The sequence below is a fragment of the Equus caballus genome, chromosome 14 (assembly GCF_041296265.1).
Source record: "Equus caballus isolate H_3958 breed thoroughbred chromosome 14, TB-T2T, whole genome shotgun sequence".
NCBI classification, from domain to species: domain Eukaryota; kingdom Metazoa; phylum Chordata; class Mammalia; order Perissodactyla; family Equidae; genus Equus; species Equus caballus.
In genome coordinates this window covers 68172204-68194996 of record NC_091697.1, presented here as the reverse complement: position 1 = coordinate 68194996, position 22793 = coordinate 68172204, and the positions used below count along the sequence as shown (strand labels likewise).

Genomic DNA, 22793 nt, shown 5'->3' with positions numbered 1-22793 from the left:
TAAATGTCTTCAAGTTATGTTTACATGAGCCTTTCACAAATCAAGTGCATACTCAAATTGATTTTTAATAATATACTTCAGAATCCTTCCTCTATGAAATAATTTTGGGATTATAAGTGTCTCATATTTCTCATTTATGCTCATCATGAAATGTATTTCACTGGTTCAGCTCTGTTTTTGCCTTGAAAACAAATGTCATGATATATTTAAAGTTACAATAGAAAATTATGAGGAAACTGTAGCTATTTAAAATAGATCACTTCTGTTAAACTTATTAGCAAAACTAAGAAACTTTTATTATGGGTATACAGATAATAAATTATACAAATCAAAATTAAAGTTTTATTATAGTTTAAAAAATAAAATAGATCCCCAAGAAATCTCAAATATTAGCACTAGGCATTTAGCATGGATTTCTCTTTTAAAAGATTTATATTTGTAAACCGTCTGTTGGTTAGTAACTACTTTCTCCTATGGTGCTTGAGTTAGTTTATTAAAAACTTGTGGAACATTATGTTTTGCTATTATGCAAACTCCCATAAAGAAACTTAACTACAGGTAATTTGACACAATGAAACATTAAATATCCTTTTATCACCATAGGAAGAGATGTTTTTATCACCACAGGTAGTAAAAGACAGCCATTGCTAGAAAACAGATAGAACTTTTTGCATCTAATCTACCAGAACACTCATTTTAAAGTGCATTTAAATGAAGAAAGTGGAAAAATATTCAGCAAAGTAGCACAATGCCAATTTTTAAGAGAATTTTAGAGAAGCAGTTCTTTCATAAGATTGTCAAAGGCAAATGAGAATTGCCATTTTGGACTAATAAAGGAGAACAACAAGGAAATTGACTAAAATGACTTCTGTCATTAAAATTAAGCAGGATGTGAAAATATTTAGAATAAGTGCTGAACATAAATTAACTATTTCAAATGCATTCAATATGATTTTACCAAATTTTCAGCGCTAAACCCTGACATTTTGACTTAGGAGTTTTGTAATTTTTTTTACCCCTCTTGTGTGAAAACATTCAGCATACAATCAACTCTTGATATATATTTATTGAGTGTTAACAGTCACCCAGGAAGTGTGTTAAGACTTTTATCACTTAATCTTCAACTCCATAGGATTGCCACCATTTTACAATGAAGAGATTGATGCATAGAAAGTTCAACTTGCTTGCCTAACTTCCAATAGGTACTAAGTGAGAGATTTGGGATTCAAACTCAGAGCTTTCTTCCAAGACCATGCTCTTCAATTACTCTGCCTTACATTCATAAATCTGACTCAAGCCAGGTCATTATAGGAACTAACCTCACTTGTATCTTTCCTTTCAAGCTACACATTCAATAAGGAATTATGGCAGAATTTAAAAGAGAAGATTGGAGGACAGGTTTGGGATATTAGCCCTCTCTTATATTTTCCTCGCTTACTCAATCTTGTGACCTCTATTCCACCTTCCATCAGTTGTCAGAAGCAAAAGCCAAGTAGACAAAAATTGAGAAGTCTAACTCATGGCTTTCTTTTTGCATTCTGTTTTTCTTCTTTGTGCTCAACCTCACACTTCTCTTTGGACAGCTTTGCTTCAGCAGGGACTTGTTACAGATTGGATGTTACAGGAGGATGTGAAGTCTGTTATTTAAGCTTTCTCTTGAGAGCTGGCATCAAGCAGGTGCTATTCTAGTCAGTATCTCTGACCTCTACAAAATCTGCTGTTTGGCAGTGTTAAAAAGCTAGGCATTATTAAAAATCCCATAGCTGGTTTGTGAAGTCAGAATTTCCACTGATAGATTAACCTGATAAGTAATGACTCTAATAAGCTTATACACTGTATTATTAAAAGCAGCGTTCAAAACAGAATACAGCTTCTCTTGGGTCAAGGAAAAATCAATTTTGTTTTATTTCATGTTAATTTAGTAGAGAGACTCTGCATACTCACTAGTCACAAGACCAAGAAGATTGGTTAACTGTCTGAGACTTTAACCTTTCCTCTTTATAAATTATGACTAATATCCACTCTTTTGTGAGAACAAAGGATGTATGTAAATGAGTTTTAAAAAACTGTTTATTTTATTTTTGGTGAGGAAGATTGGCCTTGAGCTAACATCTGTGCCAATCTTCCTCTACTGTGCATGTGGGATGCAGCCACAGCATGGCTTGCCAATCTGTGTGTAGGTCTATACCCAGGATTCAAACCCACGAACCCCAGGCTGCATAAGCTTAACCACATCACCACTGGGCTGGCCCCTGTAAATGAGTTTTAAAGCTAAAATATTCTGTGTTAGAATAGATATGTTCTATTATGAGATGTATTGTTTCTTTAGCTAATCCAAGTTAACTAATTTAAACCAGAGAAAAGTTCAGCACACTTCTATCTGAATTAATTCATCTTTATTTATCTATAGATTTATACATATCTTTGTTCAATAATTCTCAAATGTCTTCTGCAGCTTCTGATACTAGAGATATAGCAGTTAACAAGGTAGATCATAAATCCAGCCTTTATAGAGTTTACATTTTGGTGGATATCTTGTATCTTGAGGATTTTTTTCGCCCCTAAAAATTTAGTAAGAGACAACTTATCATTGACTCATCCCAACTCTATGTATAATTGTAGCTGTCCATTTAGAAGAGTTTATGCCATAGCCTGAGTTGCTATTAAATGTTACAGGGTGTATGTTAAAAAAAATAAAATAAAACACCTTGACCTGTGAGGATGTCTTTAAGACAGGGTACCTCATAAAGCAGTCATAAGTTATATAATTGTATTCATGTGCATTTCACTATCATTGGAAGTTTACCAGACTGAGTAGGTCACTACTGTTGTTGAATGTGTTTCTTTTCTTTCGTTGATCATTTTTGGATGATATTTTACATAATTATAATCTAATTGGTTAGCACATAAATTCCACCTTGTATTTGTAAGAGGACAATTACATAAAAGTGTTTATCAAGACTCTTATACTCCTTCAAGATTCAGAAACTTTCAAGGATGTGATGACATTATTAAGTAAAAGTACTTTAAAAAGAAGAGGTACTCAGAGAAAGGAATGCAGAACTAATTATCCAAACTTTTCAAAATATTTTCCCCAGATTTATGTTATTTTCTTTACAATTTAGCACAAATTGGGGCTGGCCCCGTGGCCGAGTGGTTAAGTTTGCGCGCTCCACTGCAGGCGGTCCAGTGTTTCGTTGGTTCGAATCCTGGGCGCGGACATGGCAGTGCTCATCAAACCACGCTGAGGCAGCATCCCACATGCCACAACTAGAAGGACCCACAACAAAGAATATACAACTATGTACTGGGGGGCTTTGGGGAGAAAAAGGAAAAAAATAAAATCTTTATAAAAAAATTAGCACAAATTTAGTGTCATTAAGTAATATATATTAAAATGGAAACTCAAAAGTTCTTAAAAATTTTAAGCTTAAAAATTACTCCAAATTACTTAATTGTAACCATTTTCAACATTAGCTGGATATCATTGTAGTTGAATATACATATCTATGCCTATGTACAAATAGAGGGATAAATGGATGGGGGGATGGATGATGGACGGATGAATAAATGAGTGGATAAGTAGAAAGAGAAACAAAACATATTTTACAGAAACTGAATCATACCATAATTATTTGATTAAAATATTAAATTTAATTATACTTGAATTTATCAGAAAAAATGGAACAGGAATGAATCTAAGAATGTTGTTGAACTTTAAATGTTTCATAAACATTAGTTTATTAATACTTAAAATACCCCTTATGGTTAAGAATAAAGATAAGAAAAATAGTGAGGGGGTATAATTTTAAGTTTCATTTTTAAGTAGTATCAGTTCAATTCTGCCATTAATGATGAAATTAACACCTTTTTACCCACTTTCTCTCTACCTATCTCCTAGTTTTTGTAGCAATTTCTGCTTTCTAAAAGTGTTTAAAACCTACATTCTCTTTTATAATCATAATCTCTGCACTTTTGTTTTATTTTTGCATTTAAATGGATTCAGTGCTCTTCCCTGGACATTTTACCATATTCATGGTATATGAGGGATTTTTTTTTTTTTAATCATCTCTTGGTTGGCTGGATTTCATTGTCAAGTTAATTTTTTGGATGCATTTTCGGGTAAGGTTCATGGATGCCATACTATCGAGAATTCTGTTTGCTCTTAAAATTTTATGATTACCTATGTCTGGCTTTTTTTACTTCAGAGAGGATACTGAGCGCTCACTACTGTGCTAGACTGAGTATACAGAGATGCATGTTTCGAAATTCCTGACCTGGAAAACTTTACTGTACTAAGTGCAGTCACAATTAAGCCCGAGATGTTGTATGAGTTTTCAAGACAGGAGGAGCAGATTGATCAAGAACAGAGATAAGAAACATCACGCAGAGGTACCACGGGAATTTAAATAGTGCTGGAGGGCCTGGTGAGACAGAATAGGATGACAGCAGGTCTGGAGCTGTAGACCTATACCAGTGCTTAGAGGCCTGGAACCCAAATTTCTTCATAGGAAATGGTATAATATATTGGGTCAGTCAGTTTCCACCCCACTCCCACCTCTATCCTCAGGGCCCTGCTGTTTGCTGCCAGTATTTTACTGTCTTTTGGCGTGGAGTGTTAAATTTGTCATTTCATGGCATTTTCATTCTTTTTTGAGTTGGCTCTATTACAGAGTTATGACTTTTTCAAGAATGGCTCTTATAGCACACATATTCCCTGAAAAATTTTTGGCACACATTTGACAGTCTGCCACTTGCTTTAACACTTGAAAACAACTTGGCCGCTAATCCTATTGTGGTATCACACCTTCTTTTTATCAATATCTGCAGCTACTACTCTGTTTTCAAACAGTAGATGTTGCTTTATAAAAGGGTAAAGCTAGTTTAATGTTCAGTACTTATAAGAGACTTTCTTCTTCTCTTAGGATATCTGAAGAATTTCATTTGTTTGTTTTATCCTTTAAGATAAAAAAGTGTAAGTGGGCGTTGTGAATTTCTATAAGTTGTCCTCTGTCTTTTTTTTCTTGAAAAAATATGTCCCATTTTCATTTATGGTTTCAGTTCTTCCTGCATCCAAGGAATATTTCACTGTGTTTATCTTGAATAATTGTCTGGTTTATTTGTTAACCTCTTTATTATTGTGTTACACCATTTGTCCTTTCTTTTTTTTTGATCTAGTGTCTTCTAATTAGTTACGTATTTATCTCTTCCCTTTACACTCATCTCAAATCTATATATCAGTGTTTCAGTTTGAAGTTTTATGTTTTCTTCTGGTTCTAATTTGTTTATTTAGTCCATTTTGACGTTGTTCAGAGTCTTATTTTTTTTTTCTCAGCTCTAAATTCTCCATTTTTATTTCTTTGCCTTGACTCATCGTTTTGTCTTCGAGCTCTTGTTTTATTGAACCTAGTTGCCTAAATTCTGTACCATGAAGAATTCTCATGTAGTTGCTCTTCTATTTCTTACGTTTAATTTCAAACTATATCTTTTGTTTCTTTATTTCTTTCTCCTTTGTTGTACTCAATATGTTTACATAGTTGCTGTGCCCTTTTTTTCTTGCTGCTCCTGTTTAATTTGGATTTCTCTTCTCAGCCTACTATATTTTACTATAGGTGAGTTTACTCTGCCACTCTCTGTTTTTGTCTTGGTGTGGGAGCTGAAAAGTTCACTTTTCCCCACCCCCCTCAAAAAAGGTGTCAACCTCCTCATCCCCAGATTCTGTGAATGTTACCATAAGTGTCAAAGTGTCAACAGAGCCATTGCAGATGGGATTAAGTTAAGGATTTTGAAATGGGAAGATAATCCTGGATTGCCTGTGTGGGGCTGATGGAATCACAAGAATCTTTGTGGGAGGGAGGGAGAAGAGTAATAGAGCAGAGATATGACTATGGAAGCAGAAGTTGAAGTGAGGAGTTTTGAAGATGAAGGAAGGAGCAAGAGTCAAGGATTGTAGTTAGCCTCTAGAATGGATTTTCGCCTCGAGCCGCCAGGCAGAACCAATCCTGAGGACACCTTGATTTTAGGCCATTAAGACCCATAATGGAATTCTGACCTGCAGAACTATAAGATAATAAATTTATATTTTAAGCAACTAAATTTGTGGTAATTTGCTATAGCAGCAAGAGGAAACTAACACAATAAGGGATCTTTAGAATAATCCTTTCTCTTACATTTAGACCTAATTTGAGCCATTTTATTTTTGGGAGAGGTGTTTTTTTTATTTACGGAGTATTGAGTTAATAATTCTTATTCATTAGCCTGGTCAAGGAATCGCTTATGTTTATTTCATTGAATTATATTTTCTTTTTATCTCAGATCACCCGTGCCTTCCTGATGCTCCTCCCTGTAGGCATATATTTTAATGAACTTGACTTCTATCCTTGGAAATTAATTCTATAGCATGCACCTACTACATTTTGCTTATCCATTCTTCTTGGGTTGGAAACTAAACTAAAATTCCAAATCCCTGTTAGTATAATGATGCTATGACTGTCATCCTTGTAAAGACCCTCTTATGGCGTGGGGTTCTGTGGACATAGGCTATATGCTTATTTAATTTTACAAAATGTAGGCTAATTGATCTTCAACATGGCTACATAGATCAATACTTCATTTTACATCATGGTCTTTATTAGATCATTTAAGTCCTTTTTTCACATATCCTTCTAACCGTTTGTAAGGTTTGATCTAATTTTATCATTTGAGAGACGTGAAATAGTATCTAATCCTTGTTTTTACTTTTTCTGATAGCTAATAAGGCTGAGAATTTCTTGATAAATGTGCCTATCATTTAGTGGTTGTGAGAGACTGAGCCCATGGTATTGGGGGGAACACTCAAAGACAGGGGCTGTTGGGGGTAAAGGAAACTGAAGGAGACTAGATCATGGCCTGGTTCTAATGTAACTGCTAAGGTTGGAAGTAAATACATATTGCTCCTAAGGGTGGAGGTGTATTCAGTGGTATTTAGGAGGTAGAACAAAGCTAACCTCAGAGTTCAAACCCCATACAGAGCCCAGCTGTTTCCAGAAGATTTAGACTGGGGCCTGGACCAGAAGCATAAAGAATGAGACCTTTAGGCTTGACCAAGACAGGATTCATGATGAGGGCTGGGGCTGGAAAGCCAGGGGCTTCCTCTTTTCCCAAATTGCTTGAGAAATGACAAGGGAAAGGGTGGCAAGAGAGACAATGGCTTGTTTTAAAAATACAAAAGACTGTTCTCAATAGTGGGGGAAATTCAATAAATGTTAGAGTTGTATGGAATTATGAGATCTTCTCAAATCCATACCTATTTACCAATATACACCTCACATATAACTTACATTTGTACATAAGTTAAACAGCACTATTAATAAGATACAACTTTTACTGTTTTCTATGAGACAGGCATGATTCTAAGCCAAGTTCTCTCAAGTACTGCCTTATCCTCACCACTGAGAAGATTTAGTAATGTGGTTACCTTAGACACATAAAGTAATTTCCTTTGTTTAATGTAAGTCACCTGTCCTCTGGTTTTGATATCAAGTATAAGGTGTAAAAATTTAAGTTAATGATCATTTCCATTGGATAAAAGGCATCATCCTAGTCAATGGATTGTCAGCCCTGCAGTCCTTGAATACCAGCTGGGTCCCTGGAGTGCACTGATGTAATCCATAGGTCATAGTATACTGCTGAGGCCTTAAAGAGGGCTTGCATCATAATAGCCCTGATGGTGTACTGAGCACTGGTCAGGACAGTGATTTAGTGAGGAGATAGCCTCTCAAATGGTTTGTTGTTCTTGACTGTATTAATTTGATTCTGTATCATCAATGACTTTCGGAGAGCAGAGTTTCAGAGAGAAAGGTAACTGATTTGAGTCACTCTCCAAAGAGTTGAATCATGAAGCGGAAACAAAAAAGGAAACACCTGGAAGATGCATACATCCCCCAAAGTTCGAACAAGACAAAAAGTATGTGTTAAGCGTATTCTATGAGCTCAGGGTAACCAGGAATTGCCTGGTAAAGAAAAAGGGAGAGAAGATTCCTAGTCGTGGTGGGGGAGGGAAGGAAGGGAGGGAGAAAACCAAAGAGGGGGCGAGAATGGGGAAGGGGGACAATGAGGACGGGAGATGTATGCTAGTTTTTTGAGGGCCCAGGCAATCTGAGACTAAAGAGGAAGTTCAACTAAACAGATCCTTGTCTCTGTGGCTTAGCATCTGTATTACCTACACCATGTCTGAGTTACTGTGTCACAGACATAGTGGTTGATTAATATAATTTTTCTTATAAAAGGTATCTCCTTTTATTTGATTTTTGCCTAAAGACATTGGTTAATCAAATGATGCTGTTATAAGTTTTCCAATAGTACTTCCTCCCATTAGTGAAGAAGAAAGCGTGGCTCGTAAAGATGACCGAAAAATTGGGAAAAATGTTTAAGTACTTAAATCTGGTTGTTCAGGGATGAAGGTATAAAGTCATAAAGAATTTATTTACTCAGGAGTAAAAAGAAGTTGCTTTGCCTCAGACTATGAAGATGTAAATGTAAGACTCCTATGTGAAATGTAAGAAAAAAAAACAGGATACACACACAGACACACACACACTATTTAACCAGGATGGTAAAATTGAAGAGAAAGTTTGGCTCTTTCTGGAAAATGGGAAGCTGAAATAGTTCTGGTTGCTGTGGAGATTAAAAGTCAACAAGTAACTCCTATGAGGAAGAATCATTGTTCAGTGGTGGGAGGGAGACAGATTGGAGCCAACCCCAAAGTTCCAAGCGATGGCTCATACTCCTGAAGAGAACTTGATATTTCCAACGTTTGAGATTTCTGCATACTCCAGTGGGTCCTTGGAGAGAGGCCTGCAGAGGGAATCTGTCTTCATTTCACCTTCAATAGAGTTACTGCATGTTCAGAGATGTATTTGAGTGTAAACTGTAAGACAAGTAAAACATACACTCACACCTATTCACATATACACATATATAGAACATAAATAAGCCAGGAGAACAGAGATATTAATATCTAACATAACTGCACACTAGCTATGTAGTAGGTCCAATTATTTGCCTCTCAAAAACACATTACATCCCTACTTCAGTAGTTAGATTAGGCTTAGTAACTCATACGCAAATGAATCTATTTATTGTTTATGTAACAAATCAGAGTCTAGGTGCAGGCCAATAGGGCAAGTCTCCTCCATGACTTACTTCATGGGCTTGGACTGATGAAAACTTTCTTATCATTAACATGCAGCTTTCAAATAGATATCAACACCCCAGTCAGCTAGAAAAGAAAAGAGCATTGAGGGGCACAGAGGTCTGCACAGTTATGCTTGGAAGTGGCTCATGTGCTTTCCACTTATTTTCCATTGTTGAAAACTTAATCACATGGTTAGAACTACCTACATGGGAACTAATATAATCTAGTTGTATGTCCAGGTAGAAAGGAGGCAGCTAGCAGTCTCTGCTCCATTTACAAAGAACACACCTTGTGCAAACCCAGTCATTCGTGATATATATTGACAGAATAAATATTACTGTCTGTAATTTTCATAGGAATCATCTTATGCTATCCATGGAGATGGAGGCCATGTGTATTCACTGAACATGTCACATAGTAGATTCTTATTTTTTGTTTAATGGATGGATAAATACACAAACACCCAACATAGATCACATCTCTTTTATTTTTATTTAACTTTTTAGAAACGTTGAGTTTACAAGAATATGCTCTGCAGCCTAGACACGATAGAGTGGTCCCAACTCAAGACCAGGAAGCAAAGGATTCTTCTCCTTCAGAATACTTCCCCGGCGTCTCTTCTGTAGACAAGCTGGCTGGTGCTGGTAAGGAGGGACGGCTTAATAGAATGCAGAGGGAAGTTGGGATGTAGGCAGAGCCCAGAGAAGAGCTGAGTGATTCTGCCCAGTAGTCAATACAAGGCTGCCCAGTACCGAAACAATTTGGTGAATGCCTAACAGTTAAGTCGTGAGGCCTTAGTGTCAATATTCTATCTCTTGACCCCTTCAGAACTCAATCATTCATACTTGTTTCATCTGATGCAGTTTTCTACTTGTATGTTACTATACACTTGGCCATACACATTCTTCATTTATTTGGCTCTTCGCAAAGTTCCGTATTCTGAAAGCTCATGTATTCTTTGTCTTACATCCTTTGATTTTTCACATCTTTGTGTTCTCTCATTATTCCCTTATATTTTACAAACAAACTAATTTGACTAGTCTCAAAGCGAGTATTTACAATAATAACATTGCACATCTAAACCACATTAAAATATGTAAAACACACAAATCTATAAATATAAGACATGTAATCTAGACACATAGGTATGTGCTGAACTAACACACAGACACAAAGAACACATACCATCCTCATTCAAACACAACTCACTCCATATTCAGATTTCCAAACCAAAAGAATCACACATTAACCCTAACCTAGTTTTAACCAACATGTTATGAGTTTACACATGTGAAGCACATCACATTCACTATACCATTTTTCTGCAAATGTGCATAATACATCTACCAGAAGCATTCATGAGACATGACGATAATCTTAAACAGTTAAATAATGAGCTACGAGCCTGGTTAACCTTGAGACAGGGACAGTGGCATACTTATAATCAATAGTGTATTTCTTCAAAAATGAAAATTTACCAATTGTTTCCTTGGAGATTGTGAATCTCTGAGAGGTGGGATATAGGGGATGAAAGTGTGAAAGATGTAGAGGAAGGCAAATGGTACCAAAAATCTTCACCAAGGTGTGTATGTATGAGCAAGCATGATGGCAGGATCCAAATAGCAGCACAGAATACTGAAATATGCCAATTGTCTGCCGAAGCTAAAGATAAATGTTCAGAACAAATTAAGTCTTTCCATGGGGCGGGGCAGAGTGGAGTAGGTTGGGGAGAAGAGTGTGTGAGAGTGGAATGAGCTGTTTTTTGTGACTTTTATTCCATTTTCTAGGAATCTCAAACTTTAACCAATATAATCCTCAATTTGGGTACTCTTTGGAGAACAACAACATGGTCCGTGAGGCACGAGACAGATCCTCTGAATCAGAATACTTCTCATGCTACTCTAGTTTCTCAAATTTTTACAATGTCTCTAACACTGGTAAGGATAAAGAAAAAGCAGCCAAAGTCTAGGCAGATCAGGGCAGTGGGATCTGAGCACACCTGTGGAAATGCAGCTCAGCATCTCTGCTTAGCCACTGGTAGAAAAGTGTACCTTGGGCCCAGTCGTAATCTTCTCTTCTCTCTTCTTATTTGGGCGTTGAGGTCTCCGTTTCTGTACCATCAACAGGAACTCATTACAAATGTTTTTCAGCTTTTTGGGTTTTAGGGAGGAGCTCTGTGCATACATTTTGGAAAAATGCATTTATTGGGGAAGAGGTAGAATTTGTAGGCACCTTGTTCATAATTGCTGTGTTGTCAGTTAAACTTAACAGTGAAGAATTAATGTAAAATTAAAACATAGCTAGTTGTAATCCAGTAAGGTCTGACAGCAGAAAATGTAAAAGAACATGGGACTGTCGGTCAATCATGATGAAGAGTCATATGGATAACAAGTTGGCAAAACGAGCGCACAATGTAAAACTACAACACATAACTATAAGTTAGATTCTGCAAACACAACAAACAACCAGTTTTAACTCTGAAGAAGATGATTTAATTGAATAATGTTGTAGAGAAGGTAAATAGTTTTTAAAATAGTTAAAGATGTAAAAACAGAAAACACTGGCAAGAAAAGAATAGATTAAGAACCGAAAAGTAGTTTGAGATGTGAAAAATATTGTCTTAGAAATTATATAAATGTGGATGGTTAAATAGCAAATTAGACATAGATGAAAAGAAAAGCCATGAACTGGAAGATAGAGTTAAAGAATTAGCTGCAATATAAATCAGAGAGAGAAATACATGGGAAACATGAAACAGGGATTAAGATAAATGAGGCTAAAATTTCAAAATATAATACATGCCAACTTGAGGTTTAATAAGATAAAAACAAAGAAAATAAGGCAGATAATCAAAGAGATAATGGCTAAGAATTTTTCAGAAGTGATGGGAGACGTGAATCCTTAGAATCAGGAAACATTCTTAGGAAGTGCATTATGGAGTAGATAAAAATAAATCCACACATAGGTACACTAATCCCCAAATTCAGAACTCCAATAATAAAGACCTTAAAGGAACTAGAGAGAAACACAGAATACTTTCACAGGAATGATGATTTGTCAGACAGTAAACTTCTCAATAGCAGTTGTAGAAACCTAATGTCAATTTGAAATAGTATGCTGAAGATAAAGAACAGTCACCATCCTATGAGAATAGGGTGAAACAGAGAAATTTTTTGGAGAAAACCCAGAAAAACTAAAATGTAAAAAACACACCCAGAAAGAATCTATTTAGAAAAATGAAATAGAACAGAGAGGAAATATGATAGTCAGAAACAAAAGGTAACCTAAGAAATTGGTAATGCTGTGATTGAGTATAACTAGGCTTTGCTGATTAAACGCCAAGAATCACAATCACTAAATTGGAACTGACCAACAAAACAGGTGTGACTAAAGTGTTGCATGACAATAATGTGTAAGAGAGTGACTGAGAGTTCAAATGTTCCAAGTTCCTTATTTTGCACAAAGAGTGGGTGGCATCACTGACTGAAACAAGCAGCTCTGCACTCAGGAAAGAAGGGAAATAGGGTGAATAGAGCCTCCTCATTTGGAAAGCCCCATTTAATTCCAAATATATGGAGATCCTTAGTCTAAGGTTAGTATATTTCCTTATTAGCTATAAAATGCTGTAAGAAATTACCATAAACTTAGTGACTTAAGAAAACACACATTTATTCCGTTATAGCTCTGGAGGTCAGAAGTCCAAAGTATGCCATATGGTGGGGCGGGGGCTAAAGTCAAGGTTCTGTACTGGTAAGTCGGGTTCCTGGTGGAGACTCCAGTGGAGAATCGACCCCGGGACTCTGCTAGCTTCTAGGGGCCTCCTTCACTTCTTGGTTGGCAGCCTCTTTACCTTCTCGTTCCAAATTCTTGCTCCCATTGTCACATCTATTATTGCTTCTTTTGGCTTTGGTTGCCTTCCTCTTGTAAATATCCTTGGGATCACATTTAGGACCCACCCATATAATCCAAAATAATCTCCCTGTCTCAGGATTCTCAATTTAATCACATTTACAAAGTGCCTTTGACCTTATAAGGTAATATTCACAGGTTCTTGGGATAAGCTATGGCCATCTTCAGGAAGGCCATGTTCAGCCTAGACGAAAATGAATGTGTTAAACATAATGACATATGTATAGTCAGGTAAACAAATATTAAACTATCTAATATTGACTGCGCTTTTTGTGACAGCACAGTTCCAAGACACACTGCAAGCAGCTCCATAAACACAACATACACATATTCACCTGGCCATCCCCACTTGGGAAAAATTAAAAATTACTGAATGCTTATATTTTAGAGGTTTTGCTGGAAAAGAGACTGCAGTTTCCATGCGTATCTAGCACAGATCGAGCAATCAAAATATACTGAATGGATGAAAAATTGTAATTATCTCATTAGTTTTCATTCGATTTAACAAAAATCTTGAAGAAACAAAAGGAGACTCCACAGCCTGCTCTTATTCCCCAGCCGGGGGAGAAAAAATTATCTATCTTACAATATTTATACAGCCTCTTCTTTGCCAACAAGAATACTCGTAAGCGGAGACATCTCAATTGGAGGTGGGGTGGGAAGTGTAGTATTAAGCATAGCTGAGAGAGCTGGCTGAGATTTCCTGTCCACAAGCTGATAGATAGGAGATAGAAGCCGGGACAAAGCCATGTCCAGACTACACCAAGAAGACAAGGTCACCTTTTCCCCTAGGAGGTATTCATTGCATCTGTATAAAAGAAAACTTTAAGAGTCAAGAGAGATCTCAGAAAGGACAACAGTCTAAAAGTGCAGGAACAACAGAACAGGGCAATGTTTGAGAAGGTGGAGGACTAATGAAATGGCAGACTTGTCAGAGAAATGGGAAGACTAACTCAATCTGTACCTGAGGTGATGAAATGTGTTGGTCACAGTGTGGGCACATCTCTGACACCAGTTTGAAATGGACCAGAAAGATCTAGTGTAAAGCATCTAAGGAGGACATAGTGGATTCCACTTTTGTGTTCAAGAGGAGAACAAAGTACCTTAGTGTATGTTCTCTCATGGGTAAAGAAGGGACAGAGATTTGAAAGAGATTTCTTAACTTCCTGCCTCCCACAACCTTCTACCCTCATAAAGACAGGTGGATATTTACTCCATCACACCCACAACTAGACTCAGCATCATATGCTCATACTTTTCCCTCCATAAAGACTCATCCCTTCATTCTCCATTCCCTGCTCCCATTTCCTTATACTCTCAGACACACGCATAAGCTCGTATTCTCACATATTAAACCTCCATGCCCTTATTTTGCAGCATATGCATTCCTCCAATTTGCTTCCTATAAGCTCAGTTTTTTCAATACCGCAATCTCTAATTTGCACAAATAATCCGACTCTTGTCAGACTCCATATTTCATTAAACAATGTGTGAAGCCATCAGAATCATATAACATCTTCTAGAACTCTTCTCTGTTCCCACTCCCTTAGTCCCTTCGCATAACTCCACAATCTTGGAGTTCACATGATCTCTATTCTATCTATCCTTCACATAGTCAGTCTGGAACACTTTCGTGGCCTCAACAGACCTCACAAAATTGCTCAGATCCACACAGCCTCTCATCTAAACCAAACAGGTGTTACATAACTACCTGAACATCAATCGTATGTGGCACACAGATCACTCATCATACGTGGAAGATGTATTGCCTATACATATAGAAAATTATGCTGCAATGTCACCCAATACATCACACTCACATGTACAATGGCCATCTCACCGCCACACTCACTGCATGAGATTGCTGAGGGAGCATGACGGACGTTCACACATCAGTCTACACTCACCAAACATGACATGTACACTAACTCTGAAAAATATACCGCAAACACTTAATTTCACCATCCCCACACAAATATGACCCACCAGCCGTGCACCAAAGATCTAAGAGACAAAGTGGATGTATTTGGAGGAATCGGAATTTGGTTTCAGACTTACCTGAGGTTTTTAAACAGACAAGAGGACTTAATGTGTTTGAGTTATTTTATCAGGAATAAGAATTTACTTGTTTATTTACTGAAACTTGGCAATGTAAAGGCAGAGTCTTTTCCATTGTAAATGTCAGTTATGAGGAAGGAAGAAAAGCTAACTGGGGATTTTCATGATATCTTTAAATCCATGGTAGAGATAGAGCTGATTCAAGAAATACACACATTCTAGTCAGAAAAAAACCAATAACATAGAATTTACCTGTAAACTGGGAGAGTTTCGAGATCGTTTATGGGGGTAGACATTATAGATGAAAAACTGAGAGCCCTGTGTGGGAAGGGGACACTGGGAAAGGTGACACACTGATTAGCCCAAGGGATTGCTGTGCCATGTAAGAGTAAGTAAGCTCCTGAGAGGGAAGCTGTGGCCAATGTCAGGAGGGATAGTCTGGAGTCAACCTTTGGGATTGTATTGGGGTGTCCTACTCAGGGTCAGAACCCGGCAGTTCCACTAAAGTCCTGGTCCTGTGGAGCTCTGGCAACAGAGGCCTTAGTGTGAGGGTCCACAATAGCAGGCGTCTTGAAGAGGAGGCAGGGGACCAGAAATGGAAATCATTGCACTCTTTCCAGTAAAATCTAACTCTCCCAGGAAGCAGCAGGACATTCAAATGATCGTGCACAGCTGACGAACTGACCTACTTGACCTGCATACATACTCCAAATTTATTCCTCTAGTCAATCGTGTAGTAATAACAAACTATACTGGCACCTTACCATGTACCAGGCCAGAATTTGAGGCTCTGATACACTGTGGAAGACAACATAGGCTCCTCATACGTAATCAGAAACACCTTTCCAACAATATTTTTGTATACCTGGATGTTGGAGCTTTGAACAGAATCTAGACCGTGATCTTCCTGAGGATAGATGCCGTGTGTGTTATTGTATGTGGTATTCCTTGAATGTTTGGTGAAGGCAAAAGATATCATATATCTGATTTTCCTTGTCTTTCCCAGAAGTCTTAGACTCAGTTGAAGACGATGAGCAGCCTGGACCCTCTGGGTTGCCCCAAAGAACCCTTCCGAGGGCAAAGGATTCAGACTCAGACGACGTGACCTCTGTGTCTTCCTCAGGCACGTTCGTTCACAGTGGTATGGGTGTGTGGGAGAGGAGGGGCTGAGGAGGAATCAGGTGGGGTGGTGGGGCAACGCCTAGAGTTAGAACTGAGCTCCTTTGCTACAAATGTGCATAATACATCTACCGGAAGCATTCGTGAGAGATGACAATAATTGTAAACAGTAAAATAATGAGCAATAAGCCGGGTTAACCTTGAGACAGGGACAGTGACATAATTATAAGCAATAGTTTATTTCTTCAAAAATAAAAATTTTCCAATTGTTTCCTCTGAATCAGAGATTGTGAATCTCAGAGGTGGGATACAGGGGATAAAGTGTCAAAGATGTAGAGCAAGGCAAATGGTACCAAAAATCTTCACCAAGGTGTGTAAGCATGAGCAACCTTGATGGCGACATCCAGATAGCAGCACAGAATACTGAAATATGCCAATTGTCTGCCGAAGCTAAAGATAAGTGTTCAGAACAAAATAAGTATGTCCATGGGGCCGGTGCTGAGTGGAATAGGTTGTGCAGAACAGCGCAGGAAAATGGGACATGCTGTTTTTATGACTTTTATTCCATTTTCTAGGAATCTTAAACCTCCACAAATATAATCCTGAATATTTTTCCTGTGCCACCTCTGCAGGCAAACTTCTTGCTGCTAATGAAGGTGGTAAGGAAGATATAAGGGTAGGATCTGAGCTTGGACAGGAGGTACAGTGTGCCTCTCAGCCCAATCCCTACTTATTTTACTTTATCCTCAAAACAGGAAAGGGCTTCAAGGCGGAGGGACTAGGACTAAAACCTCTGTAGAGGGACAAATAGGGAGTGTGCCTTCAAAGATAGGACAAATGTCTTCAGTACAAACTTCTGTTATATGGGACAGCTGTGGGAGAGAGAGTGGGCAGTGCTGATATGCATATGGGAATTTAATCAGAACCTTCCCCCTCAGATCAGCACGAACTCATAGCCTAACGCACACTTACACATCTATACTCCTTCATAGCAGGTACGGTTCCATTTCTTCTTCCTTTCATTTTTTTCTCTCAAATACACATGCCTTCCTTTCCTACCTATCTTTTCTGTTCTCTAGTAGTGTTACGTAGGTACACACTTACACCTTCATTCCTTCACACAATCATCCTCAGCCTTACGCATTTCCACACTAATCCCATAAATAATTCACATCTCTTCAAACCGATAACGTCTTTTAACTCCCTCACGCTAGGTCAAACTCTAGAAAACTCATATGCCTTGAAGGGAATGCACTTTCGTATGCAATCTTTCTAATCCATGTGGCACTTCACCCAGAAAGCCTTTGGCCCATCCTAGAGCTGCACATTCTTAGTGCTCACATACACTTCCTCTAACACCCGAGGTCTTACTGTCTCACCGTAAGAGCAGCTACCACTCCTGCACTTGTTCACATGTACTGTCACGCCACACATCACACACACACACACACATTCACCAGCTCCTTTTATGAACATCTAAAACACTCACCAGATATGTCCGAGAACATACATACAACTCCACGAGACATACCACACCCTCATTCCCACATAGTTATACCATTTACACACCTCAAATGAAACAGCACACACAAAATTCTGAAGTATCACATATATATATGTACATCCACTCCACATGCTCTCACATAGGAATATTCTCATGGCCACCTTAATTCCTACAGATTTCACACACTTATTCTGGTATTCTTATGTTTGAAATTTTCTTTCCTAGGAGTCAGTCAAGTACAGAAAAGTGTTTCTTCTCTTGGATACCCTTTGGTATCTCTATCCCAGAACAGGGAGCAATGGGAATCTCCCTTTCCACCTCCTTTGGATAATAATAATAAGCCCCCAGTGCGTGTAACAGAGGAAACGATCACAAAAATTTGCTACATTGCTGTCCCAAGAAAAAGGAGTACAGCTGTCTTAGATACAGAGGAAAGGTTGGACCCCCCAAGAAAGAAGAAGAGAAAAGAAGAGATGAGCTTTCCTGAAGAGATCCACACACCAGTCAGCCTCTCTGCTTTGGTTACGAAGGAACTCCCAACTGAGAGTGAGACCAATTTTGCTGGCGAAGCTCAAGAGAAAGAGGAGGATGCTGGCACTTCAGCAGAGCCTACAGCTCCGGGGGAATGTTCTAGTGCCAACGTGCCTGAACCCCCGGTGGCCGTGGACAATGACTTCAAGTGCATGGGCTGCTGCCAGATCTTCCCCAGCTTAGAGGTCCTTCAGAAGCATGTGGAGCACGGGATTGAGCAGGGCTTTAGCTGCCATGCTTTCCATCTTGCCATGGCTTTCCTACAGAGCAAGAAGAACAAGAAAAAGAAGAAGAAGAAGATCAAGAAGACAACATCTACATTCCAGTAAGAAAAATATTTTAGCACGAAAACCACGTTGTGCAAGTAAACAGATTTTTTTTTTTTTCCCCAGCCCCGAAAAGGGAGGAAGTAAAGCAGGCCAGACTCTACTGAGAGGGCTTCACCTTTGCCATCCAGGCATAGTACCTGCCTTTGTTTATGCATATCTCCACCCCCACCACTACCACCACACCCCTAGTAGGAGCAGAGACTCACTTTTAACACTATCTACTGCTGTCCTGAGAAGGAGGGAGAAGAAGGCTGATCATACCACGCAGAAGAGCACGATTTCCTCACATAAACTAAAGAACAGTGAACACCAGTTTATCATCTCCAGCACCACAACTGAGGAAAGGAGACTCATTTCAAGAGGAAACTGCTGTGGGCCAGACTGCACAAGAGGTGAGAGCCCCAGACGTAAGAGAGCACCTCAAGAATACTTGGGATTCAGGGTTCTGAGAAATGGTGGGTCCGAGAGCTGCCTCCCACGTTCCATAACTGTGCCGAAGAATTTCCTTGAGAAGGATATCTATTTGGAGGTGGAATACTTGGTTGATGACAAATTCATGAGACTACTTCCTTTCCATGGCCTTTCAAGCTTAATCACTTTGGATGTGTAAAAGCTATTAACTTCTGAAAAATATAATCTGCGTGTCATTTGCGCTGTATTTTCAAAGATAAATTTCAATTTTTGTTTGTCACTCTGACATCTTCAATCAGAGGGACAGAAACAATCAATGAAAATTGAAAAAGTCTTATAACAATTCTCAAAGCTCTACAGAAGGGAAATTAAAACAATTCAAGTCTCAAATGAGGATCTCTATAATTTGTAGCTTTTACCCTTCTGAAATTATTAAAGCTTAAAACTGCACTATGGCATTTGGGACACCTGTTTATATACATATTTGATTATCTTGAAACTGTTCTGTGTTCCATCCTTCCTCATAGATATGTATGCATAAGAAGTGTATGTGCACCTGAGTGTGCACAAGTTCATAGACACCAAGAGGCGAATTACAGTTGCTTTTGCTTTCATCTGCCTTGCACTTTTTCCTTCTTCTTTTGATAAGAGACTCTACCTTCTGGCCAAATATGTGGGCAAGTAAGTCAGACTAGCCAAGCAAAGTCATTGCTTCACTGCTTGACTTCCATGACTGACCCTAGGGGTAAACATCGATGAGTGTTGGACCAATCTGTACTGATCGCTTGGAAAATTAAAACAGAAGACATAGAGCTTGTGGGGGTTAGTAGTGAGTTTTCCATTGTCTGCAACTCACATTTACGTCTAGGAGCCTCTACCACCGGACTTGCTTCAATTCCTCTTTTTGGAAAGAACTGGCTGTTTTGACTATTACTTTAATTCGCTGAGCTTCCCTCCTAACCCTTAAATAAATGCTTGCTTTCTCCAATTATCCAGAGTCATTTACTGTTGTTTGTAACCTAACGTACCTTAATTTGGTACAAATTGTCTTGAACATTATAATTTTTTCTATTTTAATAGTTGAAATGACGTAGCCTAGAAAGGAGAAACACATTATATTCCTCTGACTTTATACTAAAACAGTAAGGAATATGCTCATGCTCAGTATGTACACTCTGTCCTTGCTTAGTTAGGAAGGTGTGTGCAAAATGTTTGGGCGCATATACGAAATGATTGGACTTCGCTCAATACAGTGGACCTGGGCCTAAATCCCTTACTGCCGCTTAGCAGATGTGTGTTCTTTCTGAGTCAGTGCTCTCATCTTGAAAATGGAGAGCATAACTCCTAAATAATAGGAATTGTCGGAGTAATAAGACACAAGTAAAGGACCTAAAGCAGTGTCTGGCATGAACAGTTACTCAAAATATTTTTTCATTTTTAATTTTGAGATTTGTTTTCTTTACCTCTGATTATCAGCAGTTTGATTATGATTTGTCTGGGTATAATTGACCTTTGTTTTTGGTTTATGTTGTTTGAGATGTGCTAAGCTTTTAGAACTTTTTAATTTTGAAATAATTGTAAACTCACAAAAAGTTGGAAAAACAGTCCAGAGAGGTCCCATGTGCCCATTACCCAGCCTCCCCCAACATAATCATGGTGTATTATCACAACAAGAAAATTGATTGGAACAATACAGTGAACCAGACGACAGACTTTACTCAGATTTCACTATTTTTGCATACGCTCATTTTTAAAAAATTTTATTTTAAAGATTGGCACCTGAGGGGACAGCCTGGTGGCACAACGGTTAAGTTCACTCGTTCCGCTTCTCGGCGCCCCGGGGTTCGCCGGTTCGCGGACATGGCACCGCCTGTCTGTGGCAGGCGTCCCACATAGAAAGTAGAGGAAGATGGGCATGATGCTAGCGCAGGGCCAGGCTTCCTCAGCAAAAAGAGGAGGACTGGCAGTAGTTAGCTCAGGGCTAATCTTCCTCAAAAAAAAAAATAAAAATAAAAAAATAAAGATTGGCACCTGAGCTAACAATTGTTGCCAATCTTCTTTTTTTCTTTCTTGCTGCTTTTTCTCCCCAAATCCCCCTAGTACATAGTTGTATCTTTTAGTTGCGGGTCCTTCTACTTGTGGCACATGGGATGCCGCGTCAGCGTGGCCCGATGAGCCATGCCATGTCTGCGCCCCGGATGGGAACCAGCGAAACCCTGGGCTGGCAGTGTTCCATTGCATGATGTAGAACAATTTAACGCGTCACAAATTCAGTGGTCTTTGGGTGGCTTTAAGTTATTGGTGATTATTCATAAAATTTCTATGACATTAATGTACAGGTTTTTGTGTGAGCCTAAGTTGTCATCTTTCGAGTATGAATGCCTAACAGAGTTATTCTTTCGTCACGTGGTACACATGGTAAGTGTCTATCTTCCTTAAAAATTGTGGACTTTTTTCCATAGTGGCCATCTTATTTTCATATTCCCACTAATGGATGAGAAATCCAGTTTCCCTGCCTCCTCACCATTATTTGATAGTATAAGTATTTTTAAGCCATTTTACTAGATAGGCAGTAGTATCTTGTAGTTTTAATTTGCGTTTCCCCAATGATTAGTGGTGCTGCGCCTCTTTTCGTGTACTTATTTATCATATGCACATCTTTTATGAATTGTCTGTGTAAGTCTTTTCCCATTTTTAAATTGGATAGTTTTCTTATTATTTAGAGAGTCCTGCGTATGTTCTGGATACGATATGGATTTATTGGATACGCAATTTGCGAATAGTTTCTCTGAGTCAGTGGCTTGTCTTTTCTTCCTCTTAACAAAGTCTTAGGCAGAGCAAAAGTTTGAATTTTTACACAGCCCAATCTCTGAGCGATTTTCTTTCATGGATAGTGCCTTTGGTGTCCTGTCTAAGAACTTGTCACCTAACTCTAGGTCCCAAAGGTTTTCTCCTCTGTTCTCTTCTAAAAGTTTTATGGCTCTACTTTTTACATTTAGATCTATATATGATCCATTTGAGTGAATTTTTGCACAAGGTGTAAGGTTTAGATGAATAATTTTTTTCACTGAGGTCCGATCGTCTCAGCACCATTTTATAAAAAGGCTATTCTTCTTCTGCTGAACTGCTTTTGAAACCTTGGTCAAAACTCAGCTAGTCACATTGCGTGGGTCTATTTCTGGGTTCCCCATTCTGCTCCACCGATCTATGTGTCTATCCCTCTGGTGTTCTAAGCTTTATTGATTGCTGTAGATATTCATGAAGTCTTAAAAATGGGTAGTATGATTCCTCCAACTCAATGCTTCTTTTTCGATATTATTTTAGCCATTCTAATTCATTTGTGTTTCCACATACATTTTAAGAGAAGCTTGCCAATATAAATATAGTAAAATCTTTTTGGGATTTTAGTAGGGTTTACATTGAATTTACAGATCATTTTATCAAGAACTAACATCTTTAATATACTTGGCCTTCCAAACCAATGAACATTATATGTTTCTCCATTTATTTAGGTCTTTGATTTTTTTGTTAGTATTCGTACTTTTCATTATCCTGATCCTGCACATGTTTTGTAAAATTTATACACTGAGCTTCTTGAATCTGTAAATTTGTCTTTCACCAAATTTGAAAAATCTTTGGCCATTATTTCTTTAGATATTTCCTGCTCTAACCTCTTCTCCTTTCCTCTGGGACACCAGCGGCATGAATATTAGAACTACTGATATTTTCCCACAGTTCTCAGAGGCTCTGTTCATTC

At 38.2% G+C, this 22793-nt stretch overlaps 1 protein-coding gene and 1 long non-coding RNA gene across 2 annotated transcripts; one reads left to right on the top strand and one right to left on the bottom strand.

The window, feature by feature from the left end:
- Window positions 1-2381: 2381 nt before the first annotated feature.
- On the bottom strand, window positions 2382-7610 carry LOC138917315 (uncharacterized). The gene is made up of 2 exons (XR_011425133.1): window positions 7457-7610; window positions 2382-2561 (listed from the first exon to the last, which is right to left on the bottom strand). It is a non-coding gene; the product is annotated as an uncharacterized lncRNA (long non-coding RNA).
- A 131-nt stretch (window positions 7611-7741) lies between these two features.
- Window positions 7742-20961, top strand: LOC138917313 (protein FAM170A-like). The gene is made up of 5 exons (XM_070233197.1): window positions 7742-7945; window positions 9682-9819; window positions 10963-11112; window positions 16149-16265; window positions 17991-20961. The coding sequence occupies exons 1-5, from the start codon at window positions 7876-7878 to the stop codon at window positions 18623-18625; spliced, it is 1110 nt and encodes a 369-aa protein (XP_070089298.1). The 5' UTR covers window positions 7742-7875; the 3' UTR covers window positions 18626-20961.
- The last annotated feature ends 1832 nt before the right edge of the window (window positions 20962-22793 follow it).

Bases quoted from the DNA above. Each gene is read 5' to 3' on its own strand.
- LOC138917313 (XM_070233197.1), top strand. From the start codon at position 7,876: ATGAAGCGGAAACAAAAAAGGAAACACCTGGAAGATGCATACATCCCC. The intron at 11,113-16,148 runs GTAAGGATAAAG...TGTCTTTCCCAG, and splicing joins TTACAATGTCTCTAACACTG to AAGTCTTAGACTCAGTTGAA. The intron at 16,266-17,990 runs GCACGTTCGTTC...TTTCTTTCCTAG, and splicing joins GACCTCTGTGTCTTCCTCAG to GAGTCAGTCAAGTACAGAAA.